Source organism: Alosa pseudoharengus, unplaced genomic scaffold (assembly GCF_046254945.1).
Source record: "Alosa pseudoharengus isolate Yale_2024_CS ecotype anadromous, Long Island Sound unplaced genomic scaffold, YU_APseudo_1.1 YU_APseudo_1.1_scf_12, whole genome shotgun sequence".
NCBI lineage: Eukaryota > Metazoa > Chordata > Actinopteri > Clupeiformes > Clupeidae > Alosa > Alosa pseudoharengus.
In genome coordinates, this window is record NW_027468587.1 from 36766095 (window position 1) to 36780705 (window position 14611).

General features: G+C 43.1%; 3 protein-coding genes across 4 annotated transcripts in view; 1 reads left to right on the forward strand and 2 right to left on the reverse strand.

Moving 5' to 3' along the window:
• invs (inversin) overlaps positions 1-6438 on the reverse strand; it is a 22770-nt gene extending 16332 nt beyond the window's left edge. Inside the window, exons 1-3 of the mRNA XM_076281172.1 lie at positions 6354-6438; positions 5139-5216; positions 3892-4071 (exon numbers count right to left, since the gene is read on the reverse strand). Coding sequence (XP_076137287.1) covers positions 3892-3894 — 3 coding nt within the window. The 5' untranslated portion in view covers positions 3895-4071; positions 5139-5216; positions 6354-6438. The remainder of the gene's footprint in view (positions 1-3891; positions 4072-5138; positions 5217-6353) is intronic.
• On the forward strand, positions 5452-12803 carry erp44 (endoplasmic reticulum protein 44). The gene is made up of 11 exons (XM_076281173.1): positions 5452-5607; positions 7298-7370; positions 7462-7501; positions 7651-7766; positions 9106-9290; positions 9449-9564; positions 9713-9887; positions 10309-10420; positions 10614-10755; positions 11302-11404; positions 11852-12803. Exons 1-11 carry the CDS (start codon positions 5551-5553, stop codon positions 11954-11956), a joined length of 1224 nt encoding a protein of 407 aa, XP_076137288.1. The 5' UTR covers positions 5452-5550; the 3' UTR covers positions 11957-12803.
• A 60-nt stretch (positions 12804-12863) lies between these two features.
• Positions 12864-14611, reverse strand: part of stx17 (syntaxin 17) — a 10435-nt gene continuing 8687 nt past the window's right edge. For both annotated transcript variants that reach the window (XM_076281174.1, XM_076281175.1), the window contains exon 8: positions 12864-13733. In XM_076281174.1, coding sequence (XP_076137289.1) covers positions 13512-13733 — 222 coding nt within the window. In that variant the 3' untranslated portion in view covers positions 12864-13511. The remainder of the gene's footprint in view (positions 13734-14611) is intronic.

The following is a 14611-nucleotide window of genomic DNA, read 5'->3' on the forward strand; positions in this document are numbered from 1 at the left end:
ATACCAAGTTCAGGGTCAGCAGCATTACCACCTCTTGACTCTTCTCTCTCTCCCCCTCTCTCACACACACACTCACACACAATCTCTCCCTCTCTCTCACACACACACTCACACACAATCCCTCCCTCTCTCTCACACACACACTCACACACAATCCCGGGGGTGTAATGAACTTTGCTACATACTGTCGTAACAAGATACACATTCATAAAGCAACACTGAGCCTTTGATATGCAAACACAAACAAATGAGTAGTCAGAAGCAATGCAAATTGTGGTGTCATCACAAGCCTCACCACTCACAGCTGTACACAAGAACATGGGATATGTCCTGTTAGCCTGATTAACTGTATTGGAAAACCTTCCAAACACACACACACACACACACAGAAGACAGGGAAATGAGAAGAAATGGATCCCCACTGAGACACACCCCATAGCTCATACTTTATTCATGAGCTCATCAATACTGCAGTGGAAGAAATCAATTACTTTCTCTCGCTTATAACCCCTAACACACACACACACACACACACACACACACACAATGACATGTATATGCTGCACAGAAGTAAAGTCACACAGCGCGCTCTCTCTACAAAGCATTTTCACTGTGTTCACAGAGGGCAATTGGGGTTAGTTACAGTAGTTAGTAGAGACTTGTTAAATTCCCCTCTGTCTGTGTGTGTCATGTGGTTATTAAGGCTTTTAATAGTCCTGAGAGTTTAAATACTTTAGCTGGGGAAATTAAACATTACAAACACACACACACACACACACACAAACATACACACACACACAAACACTCACGTACACAGTCAGTGTGGGAAGCGTTATTCCGTGAGAGCAAGTTTTTATGGAAGCTTAGCTCTGATCAACCCCTCGCTTTACCCATTTTCCTTTTACACGCACACTACTAGTGCTCAAACTATGTGTGTGACACCTACACACACACACACACACACACACACATCTCACACAATCTCACTCAATTAGACATTTAACACAAACATCTTGCACCCGTCTCTATTTCAAGATTTCAACTAAGTGGATTATCAGTCATTAACAGTCACACTCTATTCTCACATTCTATGTATCTCTAACTATGAGCCATGTGTGCATCTCATGCATGCGAGTCAGTGACAGAGCGACTGGCGCTGTGTATTGCCATCCACTTAGCGCTAATTAAGACAGCAGTGTGTAACTTACAGAAGTGTTTACAGAAGTGATTTTTTTTTTATGTGTGATGAAAGTGAAGGACTAGACAACTTTTGGGCAATGCTTTTGCATGTCTCCTGCGTGCACGCACGCTACATATCACTATAATTAGTCTGTGTGAGTCAGAGCCGGCTGAGTCCCAAGCCCGACCAGGGAGGTTTTTAATGGGAGCACATGAAAACAAATTAAATGTTTACTCTGCTTATGCACACAAACACGGCCGCCTCTGGTACTATGGAAAACATTTAGGATTCATTCACAGCATGAGCGACGACCAAAAAACCCTTCATAAACTTCTTAAAAGTACCTCTTAACGTGGATAAGAGGTGAGAGAGAATGAGGGGGTTGTGAGTGAATGGCTGTGTGAATGAAAAGATTGTGAGTACAAAACCAAGACGCACATTGTGTGGAACTATATGGTTTTATGTGAATTCAGAGGAATTGTGGAATATTCTTAATACGGTGACAGTGTAATTTGGCTGTGTGCTAAAGTCGTATTCATCCAACTTCTATTCAGGGCTTATACACCCATGGGATCCACCCAGCGGGCCAATCACGGCTTAGTCTCCCTGAGGTGCGCTGATGTCTATCCCAGCAGAGCCAATCCACTGAGACATCTCACCTGATTGACACAACCACAGTGTGCCTCATTAGCTCTGATTACCCATAATGCAATATGGCAAATGAGCCTTGAGGGAGAGGAGAGGGTCTCTCCTGTGTTGTGTGTTTTGGCATGCCTAATCATCAACACATAAACACATCCATACCAGGTAATCAAAATATCCTATATCACATCACTCAACTGCTTGTGTGTGTGTGTGTGTGTGTGTGTGTGTGTGTGTGTGTGTGTGTGTGTGTGTGTGTGGTGTGTGCATGTGGCCTCGACTTAATATGAATTTGTGCTTATCAACAATAATTATAAAAGAGACAATGTCAGAACTCAGAAAATTCAGAGATTAGACTACTCATGGTGTTTTCAATGTGCTTTACAAACACGAACGGATGAAGTGAGACGACTGCTTCACAGTGTGTGTTGGCATTAAGCTGTCAAACTTTCTAGGTTGAACCCTGCTGGCAGGAAGAAGAAGAAGGAGGTTGACAGTATTGACTAACTGGGATAACAGTAAGCTGACTGATTCACTGACAGTTCATGTGCCTACACAAACATACAAAAGCAATGCACGTGTACACCCATCTACCTAAAATAATGGACCGATATTAAGATACTTTACTGCATTGGTGCGAGCATTAATACATGTGTGCCATACGCACACACACACACACACACACACACACTTTCATATCACACAGAAGGACAAACACACACACTAAGGCCCCCAGGTCCCCCTAGTGTCTAGTTGGGTAAAAATGTGATCTAATTAAACCTCCAATTAGTGTGAAAGGGCCATTTAGCCTCCGGATATACCCACACTGATAACATAATGTGATAAAATAACAAACAGAAAATCAATGAGAGAGAGAGGAAGAGAGAGAGATGAGCTTCAGCAAAGGTGTATTTTCTCTTCTTCGGTCATCACCAGTGAGAACAAATACACCCTCTGCATCACCAGAGGGGTGTCACATTCATTAATAATTAACACCCCCCTCAGACCCACACTTAATTTAATACATATTAATTAAGCATTCACAAAGGGGTCTAATGCGAACACTAATCCATTTAGTATGAGTGAAACACACACACACACACAAACACATAATACAATGACCCTTACACAATATTGCATTAAAATGACATACTCGCTCGAGTAAACCAGACACATGGTGCAAACACATAACATTGACAAAATCACATAAACACACCAACTTTCCGCACCATACCCAACAACAAACCTCTTTTAATGTAATGATTTTTAAATTAGGCTATTTTACAACCTGTCATGATTTTACAAACCTCTTGGATGTATCTGACACTAACATTAAATGGCTCTCACACTCAGATTGTGACACTTAGCTTAATGTTGATGTTCCATTAATTTACCAACTACAATGAAATCATCATCATCAGATCCATTTCGAATAAAGGTGATATAGCATGGACAACTAAAGGTCACACACTAAACCAGCCTCTTAAAATGCCTAATTCTCACAATCTGCACTAGCTTGTACTTCTACCATATTAGATGAAAGACTGGGCAACTAATAAAAGATTTCACAAACCTGATTCCAGATGCCATGACAAGGTAAAAGAATATCCTCAACTACCATGAACACCTGGAAATTGAAACACACTGTGTGCTGCTACAAAGTTAAGTGTATTTGATTGCTACATCGGCCTGCATTACTAGGCCTGTTAAAGATTCAAATAGTACTGTAAGCTCACTCCTCAAGAACAATCCTGCAAAACTGCTATTCTTACAGTTTATGGCTGTGTCGAACAATGCAGGAAGCCAAAAGAAATAAACACACAGCTGTGAACGGTGCTGTATATCTGTAAAAGCCATTTCCTTCATCCTCTCTGTTCAGTCTCAATAATATGAGTGCTAAAAGTTAGTACCACTTATAGCAAGGCTTTATGCCCCATGATGACCCCATGATCTATCAAAGTCGGACCTCTCCTCTAAATGCACAACTTGTTGTCAAAACAAATCCAAATGCACAGAAAAGAAGGGATTGGCAAAAGACACAAACACCCATATGGGGCAGAGGGAATTACCATGGTTGGCAGAGCAGGGTAGTCTCAGCAGTTAGTCTCCAGCACAGCTCTTGCTTGGTCTTTTGTGCATGTGTGTGTGTGTGCGTGTGTATGTGTGTGTGTGTGTGTGTGTGTGCGTGTGTGTGTGCCTGCTCTCTATCGCATTGGTTTAATCTCAGAAGCCCGTCTGTTCTGATCTACCTGCAAGAGAGAGAAATCATACAATAATGATTGGAGTGGTGGGATAGTTTGTTGCTTGTGTGTGTGTCTGTCTGTTTCACTTTGAGGGTTATCTTACCACCAGTACAGCATAGCTGTGTCTACATGCAGCCACCAAACTGTGGCTTTAACAATAGATAGCCAAAACTGCATGATTGAATATTATAGGTTACTGATATGTTGCATGAATAAGTAGCCTAATGGATAGTAGACTAGGCCACAGACTCGAGGTCGAGGGAGTCGAAGGCTTTCTGCTGTTTGTCAGCTGACAGCACTGCTTTCGATTTGATAGGCTCAAAACATGGACCGTGGTCTTTTTGGCACTATAATTTCTCAAAAAATATTCTCTGAATCAATTCGCACTATTAGGCTACCAAAAAAATCATCGTTATAGGCGTGTTAATGCATGGTTGACTAAAGTAGTGTTTCAAGTGAAGGTTTGAATTTTATTATTTAATGTTATTTTAATGTTATGAAACAAATCGCCTTAACTTTATGAATGCGAGTTAAGTAGGCTGAAGTTGGTATCACTGCCAAAGAAGCGTTATTAACAACACAGAAGGCCCTGGGAGGGACCAGAGTGCTAGCTTTTTTGTTACAGCGGTTTCATATCGCTATAATGCAAATACAACTTGATTTACAGATAGACAACGGCAAAGAATATGTTATTGGACAGGGTAATTACGAATGGATGTTTAGACTGTTTAGACATATATCAAAGTTTTACATTCTGTCAAGCGACAAAAGTTGAGCTAACGGATCAGCCATTAATAATTTGCTTATCCGCTATTCTGATTTCTTGACGTGAAAATGTCAGATTTACTAGACATCTTTAAACTCTGCTAGTTTATTTGCAATTGCGTTATACACGCGGATAACGAGCCACGAATATAATGGTTTAAATTGTGTTATAGCATAGCTAGCTCTTCTTAAAGTTAACGATGAAGTTACCAGAACCAGCATCATTCTGTGTTAAATATGCCGAGCTCAGCGATGTTAAATTCTGCTATAATTATGCACTGGTTAAAAGCTGACGCTAAACTACTTACTGGGCTTGGATGGTTTTCACTGGAATTCTCTTTGATTTAACGCAGTCTGGAACATCACTGCCTGGCTGTTGAATTCAGCTAAAAGATACAAGAAAAAAACACATCTGGGTCTCCCGAACTTAACTAAAAACTACAACTTCCAAATACGTTTTCGGAAACTCAAGAAAGGTCTTGTCCAGTTTTGGGAACTTGTAGTTTTAATTAAGAGACCATGGATTGACCAAGACGTCAGATAGAACAGCATTTCCCACAAATCTGTGTTCATACCAGGAAGGCTCACATTCTGGTACACGCCTTTCTGTCGCTGCTGTCGCTTTCTGTGCTTGCCTACTGTCCACTTCCTGAAGCTGAGTAGTGGAGTGGTATCGAGAGACTGGGAAGATTCTACAACACCAATTAACTCCACTGTACAATGAAATTAACATCAATCATACCCGGTCTTGATCTCCACTACTTTACGATATTACTGGTAAGCATCCGCGTAAGGCGCATGCATGGTACCTCTTCTCGGCGGTGTTAGCGATAGTCTGCAACGAGCTAGCTACTAGCTAAACAGTAATGCCAGTCAGTTAAATGAAGTATGTATTGTTTTTTCGTTTGTTTCAGTGATTTTCTCTGGGACATGTTAAACAGTGCTATTAGTGCAATTGACATCTCTCCTATCATCCGGTATTTGAACACTATGTTCTCTATGAGGCATCATAGCTACAGTGTGTTAGCTGGCTAGTCACCACCAACTGCAGTTTGCTAGCTTGTCTTTTGGCTAATTCTGTTTTAGCTGGATGGATAGCTAGTTGTAGGTAGTTGCCGGAGTGTTAACGTTAGCCACGGATTGAAGTATGAAGTGCTGTGACCGTGTTGCAGTATTAACGTCACGTATTTTTTATTCCCGTGAAATCACTGGATTCTTACGTAAAATTTAGCTAAAATGTCGCACATGACAGTTATAAGGGAAGGTACTAAACACATCGTTATGCACACTGATTGATTGTAACGTTTTATGCAATGTTAACTCCAGTACACTCTGACGTTCGTAATCTGTGCCAGCGAGTTTTCAGTAGGCTATTGCCTTTAAAGGTTGGTTGGCTAGCTGATGTTGTGCTATGGTCTTAAAATTATGCTAAAATTGTAGCTACAGTTACGATTGGTTATATTATATAAACAGGTTGCATTGTAGACGTGTAAGGTGACTAATATGAGATCTAACGTTAGTACCTTGTGAATGTGTCTGATTAGCCTTCCAAGAACTTGAAACTTTTGTGGTAGCGAGCTTGCTAACTTAGTAGCTAGCGGGCAGAGACAAAGTCATTTCGTCGGCCAATTTAGCATGCATGGATCTCATCTGTATAGTTATGTCGTTAACAACGTTTAGTCAACATAAGTATTGATAATATTTCAAATGACATAAGTTCATCAGCAGGTATTTTGGAATGCGGTAGCCTTCATGCACCCACATCGTTTTCGATAAGAAGACGCCGGTTGGTGAATTCCTCTGTTGTGGCCTCTTCCTATTGGCTGATAACCCGGAACTTTTGTGTATCGTTTCTGCTGCGACGCAGGCAAGCAGAAGTTCTGTACTCATCTGCCTTGACAGTCAGTGGTCGAGAATCTGACTAAGCGACGATGTTATCTGGTTGTCTTTCAAACCGTTTTTAGCAAGTAGTAACCGCTATTCATAGCACCACCAGTATCAGATATATGTCATTTAGCAAACAGTATTTGGACACTGTAGGCTCTTTGGTTTTAAGTTATAATTACAGTGTGTTTTCAGTATGATCAGGCTATACTTAAGGGCACAAGGATATCCACTCCACCCTTTGGAAGACTGTTTGTTTTGATCGGTGGATACACCTCTGTTGTGCTTCATCATCACTGTTGGGTTAGACTTGCCCTTTGAGCTGCGATTTACTCTTGTCCTTTTGCAACATTACCATTATGAACACTGAGCCATTGTTTGTGAAAAAGTGCATGTGTGTGTGCCAGTTCTTCAACTGTGTGTTGTTGTTTAGTCCTTGCCAGATCCCCAGAGCAGTCCTGCTTCTCTCACACTCCCTCATCCCCACTGTGTGTGTGTAAGTGTCGGTTGTATGTCGGAGTAATGTTGACATTACTCTCATCAGCACATTGATATTGTCGCAACACTGCCTTTTCCACTACAGGTAGTAGGCCTGTACAGTCCAGTGTGGGGAGAGATAACCAGTCTGGATACCGGCAACATAGATGACACGCTCAGTGAGTTTATGTTTCTGGAAGTGTTTGTATGTGATTATCACCTCTGTTTGACCCTGTATCTATAATATAATCCTGTTTTCATATCTTACAGATAATGCCGGAGTGGCACTCGTTAATTTTTATGCGGACTGGTGAGTGTTGAGGGTTCTGAAACTGTGCGTGTGAGAGAGAGTGTGTTTTGAAGAGGGATTATGATATGTGTTGCTGTTCATGCATATTCTGTGCTGCAACGATGCAGTTGGCTTTGTGGTAACACCTGTGTCCCTCTCTGTGTGTGAAGGTGTCGCTTCAGTCAGATGCTGCACCCCATCTTTGAAGAAGCATCAAACGTGGTTAGGGAGGAATACCCAGACAGCCGAGATGTGGTGTTTGCACGGGTGGACTGCGACCAGCACTGTAAGTGTACTCACTCACTCACACACACACACACACTTATACACCTGCTCACACATGCACAAATGCAAACTTGTTCAAACTCACATCATATTTTAGCATTTGACCCTCAAAATCTAGTCAGATGTGCAGGTTTAAGTACACAAGTCTTCCATGCCCTCATTGGAAACCAATACACCACATAGTACCTCACGGCGCACACACACACACACACACACACACACACACACACACACACACACACACACACACACACACAAACACACGGCTTATCCTTTGAGATAGAGTAAAGGGAATTATTGATAACCTGTAAAATGTTTGATGATTTAATGACAAAACTCAGTCGTCTGTGAAGTCCAGGCAGCTTAGAGCCACCCTGCTGTGTGTGTGTGTGTGTGTGTGTGTGTGTGTGTGTGTGTGTGTGTGTGTGTGTGTGTGTGTGTGTGTGTGTGTGTGTGTGTGTGTGTGTGTGTGTGTGTGTGTGTGTGTGTGTGCGCGCGCGCCTGGTGGAGGGAGGGTGTGAGGGGGCTCCTGCCGCAGCTTTGGAGTATTTAACCCTCAGTAGGAGGCTGCTTTAATGTGCCCCCTCCATCTCCACCCCAGCCTCCAGCGTCTTTTTCTTCTCTCTTGCATCCTTTCTTCTCCCGTCCCCTCTGTGTGCACCACATGTGAACTGTCTCATTTCATTGAGATTGTTTAAAAGGTAGCATCTCACTTTTACTTGTATGTAGGAACACAACGCAATGTTTTATGAGTAAACCTGATGATAGGCAAGGCAACTTTTTAAGCAATGTTGCTGGGTAGTGTTTCTGAGCATTCTTCTAATCTTCCCATTGAAGATTGCAACAGATTTTTTTCTGGAGAACTTCAATCATCAGTAGGCACATTTTCACAATCATCCAACAAGAACGCATGGAACCAGTTATGTGATTGCCCATTAACATTGCTCACCTTAACACCACATATAACATAGTTATTGAAGCCAAACTTCCATGTACTTTGCAACAGACTAATTATTGGTGTGCATGTGCCATAACTCTGTTCGTACATGACCTCAAGCCTAATCAGAACTCTGACTAATGCCTCTCCAACATTGTTTTTTGGAAGAGTTTTTGCACAGCCTAATGCTTTAATAAAAAAATCAATATTTGGTGGCAGTGGCGATACGGTATATTGTAGACGGGAAGTGCCAATTTGATGTTTTCAAAGCTGTGTTTGTGTGTGTGTGTGCGCGCTACTTAATACCACGTGTTATCTGTGTACTTTGCCTTTGGAGGAAATAATCACTCATTAATTGAAGTGGCTCTTTGTGTATCTCTGGGGCGTGTGTTTGTGTGAACAGCGGACATTGCCCAGCGGTATCGCATCAGTAAGTACCCGACACTGAAGCTCTTCCGGAATGGAATGATGATGAAGCGTGAGTACCGGGGTCAGAGGTCAGTGGCAGCCATCGCCGACTTCATCCGCCAGCAGAAGGTCCAGCCCATTGTAGAGATGAAGAGCCTAGAGGAACTCGCCACTATAGACGTGAGTCACTTCCTCCCAGCCCGCCCCCTGGCCCTTGTGTTTATGCCAGTCATGTGGGGGGATGGGGCATGGTGGCTGCTCAGACGCACTAGAATGTTTGTTCATTTCTCTCCTTGTCTCTGGCTCCATCTCACACTCCTGTGCCCTCACACACACAGAGGAGTAAGCGCACCATCGTGGGCTACTTTGAGCAGAAGGAAGCCGAAAACTACAAGAGCTTTGAGAAAGTGGCCAATATCCTGCGAGATGACTGTGTGTTCATGGCTGCCTTTGGGTAAGAGCGTCTGGCCATCTTAATCCCACTGCTCCATTCTCTGGATGGAGCTCAGTTGTTGAACTCTCTCTTGAACACTAGTTTTGCTCTTCTGTCTTTCTGTTTATGTGACTCATTCATCTGAATGTCTTTGTTTATCTGTGTGCAGGGAGGTGTCTAAGCCAGAGCGCTTCAGCGGTGATAACGTGATCTACAAACCTATGGGGGAGAACGTTCCAGATATGGTGTACCTGGGCACGCTCACCAACTTCGACCTGACGTACGCCTGGGCCCAGGACAAGTGTGTCCCTCTGGTCCGAGAGATCACCTTTGAGAATGGAGAGGTAGAGCAAACGCCTGTCCTTCCCTACACACTCTCTTCCACTCCTCTCATGGCCTGCTTTTATATCCTGACCAACTACCTTCTCTCCTCTTGTCCTTTCTCTGCCCTCATTTCCTTCTCAGTGTACTTTTCCCACAGTGTGTGTGTATGTGTGTGTGTGAGACACATCTTTAAAATAACTAGTGTAGGCAATCGTCCCTCTGTCACCCAGCAACCACATGGCCTCTTTCTCTCATTCTCACCCTCCCCACATACCTCGATCTTCCTGCTTCACCATCAACACACACACACACACACTCACTCACTGACACACTCACACAAATGGAGACTCTCTCCCCCTGTGTTTTCGACCAACCCATACGTCCTAGTTGGCGAGTTGGAGACAGTGTTGTCCTAAATGTGTGTAACGTGTGTGTGCGCAGGAACTGACGGAGGAGGGCATTCCCTTTCTGATCCTCTTCCATCTGAAAGACGACACGGAGAGCCTGGAGAAGTTTCAGCACGAGGTTGCCCGGCAACTCATCAGTGAGAAGGGTGAGGTCACGTCAGGGGGAGAGGTCAGGGGTCAGCCTCAGACTGTTGACCACAAACACCCACAGATCTCCCCTCTCTGTCTCTCTTTCTCCACTCAGTCTCACTCTTCTCCTCAGTGTCTCATAAATGTGTGTAAGTAGTAAGTAGTGTGTATAGCAGCTCAACATATCCTCACTACCTCCTCATCTGCCAGGTTCCATTAACTTCCTGCACGCCGACTGCGATAAGTTCCGCCACCCTCTCCTCCATATCCAAAAGACGCCCGCAGACTGCCCCGTCATCGCCATTGACAGCTTTAGACACATGTATGTCTTCCCAGAGTACAGCGACGTCACGTAAGTAGCCGAAATCGGATCACACACACCCAATATAGAATTTGTCACATTCCCCAGAAGTGTGTGGCCATGATGACAGATCAAGCCTATATACCCCTGGTGAAACTGCCATTCTTCACAGAGTAGGCATTCATGCAGTGGATATTCAGTAATTGTGTAAAAGCCTCTGCTGTGGGGGGCTTTGGAAGTAGCAATGCTGTTTGGTGACAGCCGAGTGTTCAGGCACACAAAGATTCATGTAAACAGAAACTTGGAGAGTTTTCCCTTTGTGTACTATAAATATACTGCTTATGATTTCCATATGGTTCTCAATTATCACATTCATTAGTGAAAAGTTGAAAAGAAACACACTCCATTCTGTACACTGGTTAAGGAACATGACTGTCTGCACTTCATTACTGAGCACCTTAGAGAAGCAGAAGCAACACTATCCATGGCTGACCAGTTGAGATATTTCACCTGTTTGTGTGTGTTGTGTGTGCACACTATTGGCATTGTGTGTTGTTGGATGTCATTAAATCCATGTGTGTTCTTGTCCACTTGTAGGATTCCAGGAAAGCTGAAACAGTTTGTGTTAGACCTTCACTCAGGAAAATTACATAGGGAGTTCCACCATGGGCCTGATCCTACAGACAGCACACCAGGACAGGTAACACACACACACACACACACACACCCCCACACCCCACTCTGGCACTTACAGAATTCCGAGACGCTCAGCTTCATTTCCATGCAGGTGAAGTCATACACTTCCAACACATTTCCACATTATGAAGAAGTATTTTAAAAGGGAAAACCTGTGAAAAGCCCTCTCTTTTTTAAGTGCCTTTTAACGTTAATTCCATGTGGATATAGAAACTCGACTCGATCTTGAGTATGTCACTGTAACCCAGGTCTTGCCTCAGCAGTATGGGTGGGTTCTACTGCTTCATTTGACTTAGTCATGCTGAATAGTAGAAGAGCTGTGCATTGTGGTTGCTACACATTTCCTCTGTAACGGTCTAACTATTGAGAAATATCTTATGTATCACCTGTGAAATTCATTATCACTTGCTTCACCAATAATAATGTGTGTGTGTTTGTTTGTGTGTAACAGGAGGAGAACAGGGAGGTTGCAAGCAATCCTCCAGAGAGCTCTTTCCAGAAGCTGGCTCCCAGCGAAACGCGCTACACTCTCCTGAGAGACCGCGACGAGCTGTGACCCAAACACACTCTACAATACACACACAACACATACATCACACACACATACACACACAGACACACACACAGACATTTAGAACACACAACCCACCCAGAACCTAGAGCCGGCAGTCCCGCCCCCGTGGCCTGGCCCCGCCTCTCCTGGCGGACCCTCCATCACTCTGTTTAACTGTGGACATCAAGGACAAGGACAAGAAGGACGCGTGAAGAAATGGAGAGAGAGAGAGAGAGAAAATAGGAGAAGAAAAACAAATAGAGCGTTTTTTTATTTTTTGAAGCGTGTAAATATGTTTGTGCTCTGTCGATCAGTCGTGTCTAAATTAAATACATTTTGTTTCTGTTTTGCTTCCCCACCCCATTTCTGTCAGCCGAAGTTTTTTCTTGTTTTTTGTAAGAAAAGAAAAAAAATCAACCAGAGCAATGAAGAGGTGATGCTCCTACTGAGGTACAGACATGAGTTTGGATCTCTCATGGGTCTGAGGAATTATGGGAAATTTCACTTTCAATGATGTGCAGGCCGTTCACTGTGTATATGAGTGTGTGTGTATGTGTGTGTGTGAGAGAGAGAGGGAGGGAGAGGGGATGTAGAACAAGAGATGCAGGCCATTCACTGTCTTACTGTGGTCATTCAATACTCACTCCAGTACTCTGTGTGCGCGTGCGTGTATAAAAGAGGGTGAAAGGTGTGTGTTCGGATGCAGACTTGTTCAGGTCCAGGCTCATGAAGTCTCATATGAAGCCCTGCCACGAAGGCTGGAGCACAACTGGGGATGGTGGAGGGGAGTAAATCAGTCATCTCAGAAGGGGAAGGAAAAAATAAAATAAAATAAAAACATTTTACAAGATTCTGTGTGGCGCGTTTCTTGTTTCAAGCTGTTGGAGAGGCAATCTACAGGAAATAACCCTTCTCATTTGTAATATATTTTATGTAGCATTTTCATTAGGAGACAGCCAGACTTGTCCCTAGGAGGCAGAGTGGATATTCAGTGTGTCATCAATACAGATGTTTAATTATATAGTTATAGTTAATGTTTAATTCTACATATTTATTATTATAGGACGCACCACTGTACAGTCAAACTCAGACAGCTCATCAGCCATTCATCTCTCCCCTACGGCAGCACTTCCAATAAGGCTTGGTGAAGGTTAACAACTGAACAACAGGCGCGTGTGAGGGTCAGGATGGCGAGGGGTCAGTAACATTCATTGGGCTTTGTTTCAAGTGCCAGAATTACAGCAGAGGCTTCAAATAAGGCAAATAAATTGGCTAACCAAAATGGCTTTGAGCATAAACAATGACATCTTGTGCCTTGAGGCTCAAGAGTAAGGCGTTGTCAAGTTCAAGATTCACTGAGAGTTGTGTGTGATTGCTGCGACTTCAGTGTGACATTAAAGCAGCTCAGTAACTGAGCAAGCAAACCAACAACGCTTGAATATAGAAATCACAGGTGTGTACAAATCCAACTCTGTGTTCTCTTGGAGTCTGTTTGTGTGCTTGTCAGTGGATGTGTGTTTGTGTGTCATTCAAATGTGTGTGAGTACAACAGTCCATTTTAATCATCGTGTGTGTTCTTCAGCTGCTGGAGTTGGACATCCACACGCTCGCGTTTGCGTTTTTGGATCAGGTTGCCGCCAGCAAATCCAAGAATCCCACCACCTATTGCAGAGGCCACACCCACCAATTTAAATCCTGCCAACAAACCGAGGGGTCCACCCAAAACCCCGCCCACCAGAGCTCCGCACACCGGCAGCACGGCCAATCCCGAGCTAGCAGCCTGGGAAGAGACGGAGGCAGAGGGGGAGTGTTAAAAATGACACTGTATGGGAGAACATTCCCAAACACACGTTCAGAGGTACACACATCTAATGCATTTGGACACTGTTTGTATGTGTATGTTTATGTGTATGTCCAGTTTGTATGTGTATGTTTATGTGTATGTTTATAGTTCTTAGTAGATGCTTTTGTCCAAAGTGACTTACAATGACATCAATAAACATTAAAATGAACAATTTAATGTAAAGTAAAAGTATAAATTAAAAAATAAATAAAAGCAATACTAATATTAGTAGTAGTCAAAATAAAATGTAACAGAATATTAACAATAACCATAAACATATAGAAACTGTGGCTGTACTAATTTGTTATGAAGTTCAAATAAGTAAGATAAGCAGAGCGAAACACATCTAATAATAAGCAGCGCAGTTGAGGAGAGGTGCACGGCACTCCACACTTCAATCAGAGCAAATGAGTAATGAGGTCAAATCTGAGACAGAGTTAATTGATATGGCTCAACAGAAGGTTTGGTTAGAACTGGCATCCAACACACACAGATGTACCGCATCCTCAAAACAGTTCAACCCACATAAAACACTTCGGCAAAATGACATCCATCAAATAGTTTCCTGCTTTTCCTCTCATCTCTCTCTCCCTCCCCTTTCCCCTCTCTTCTTTTTCTTTTAATCTCTCTTTCCTCTCATCTTATCGTCTTCAGAGAGCAGTAAATTACCTGACCTACAGAACGAGTTGGGGTGCATTTGTTGATGTGGGGGTGAGTGTGCGTATTTGTACTTGTGTGTGTGTGTTTCTGTGGCAGCTAGAGTCTTCAACCGAAAAATTCTGACATGTATGTATAAACAGACTCTATCACTGTGT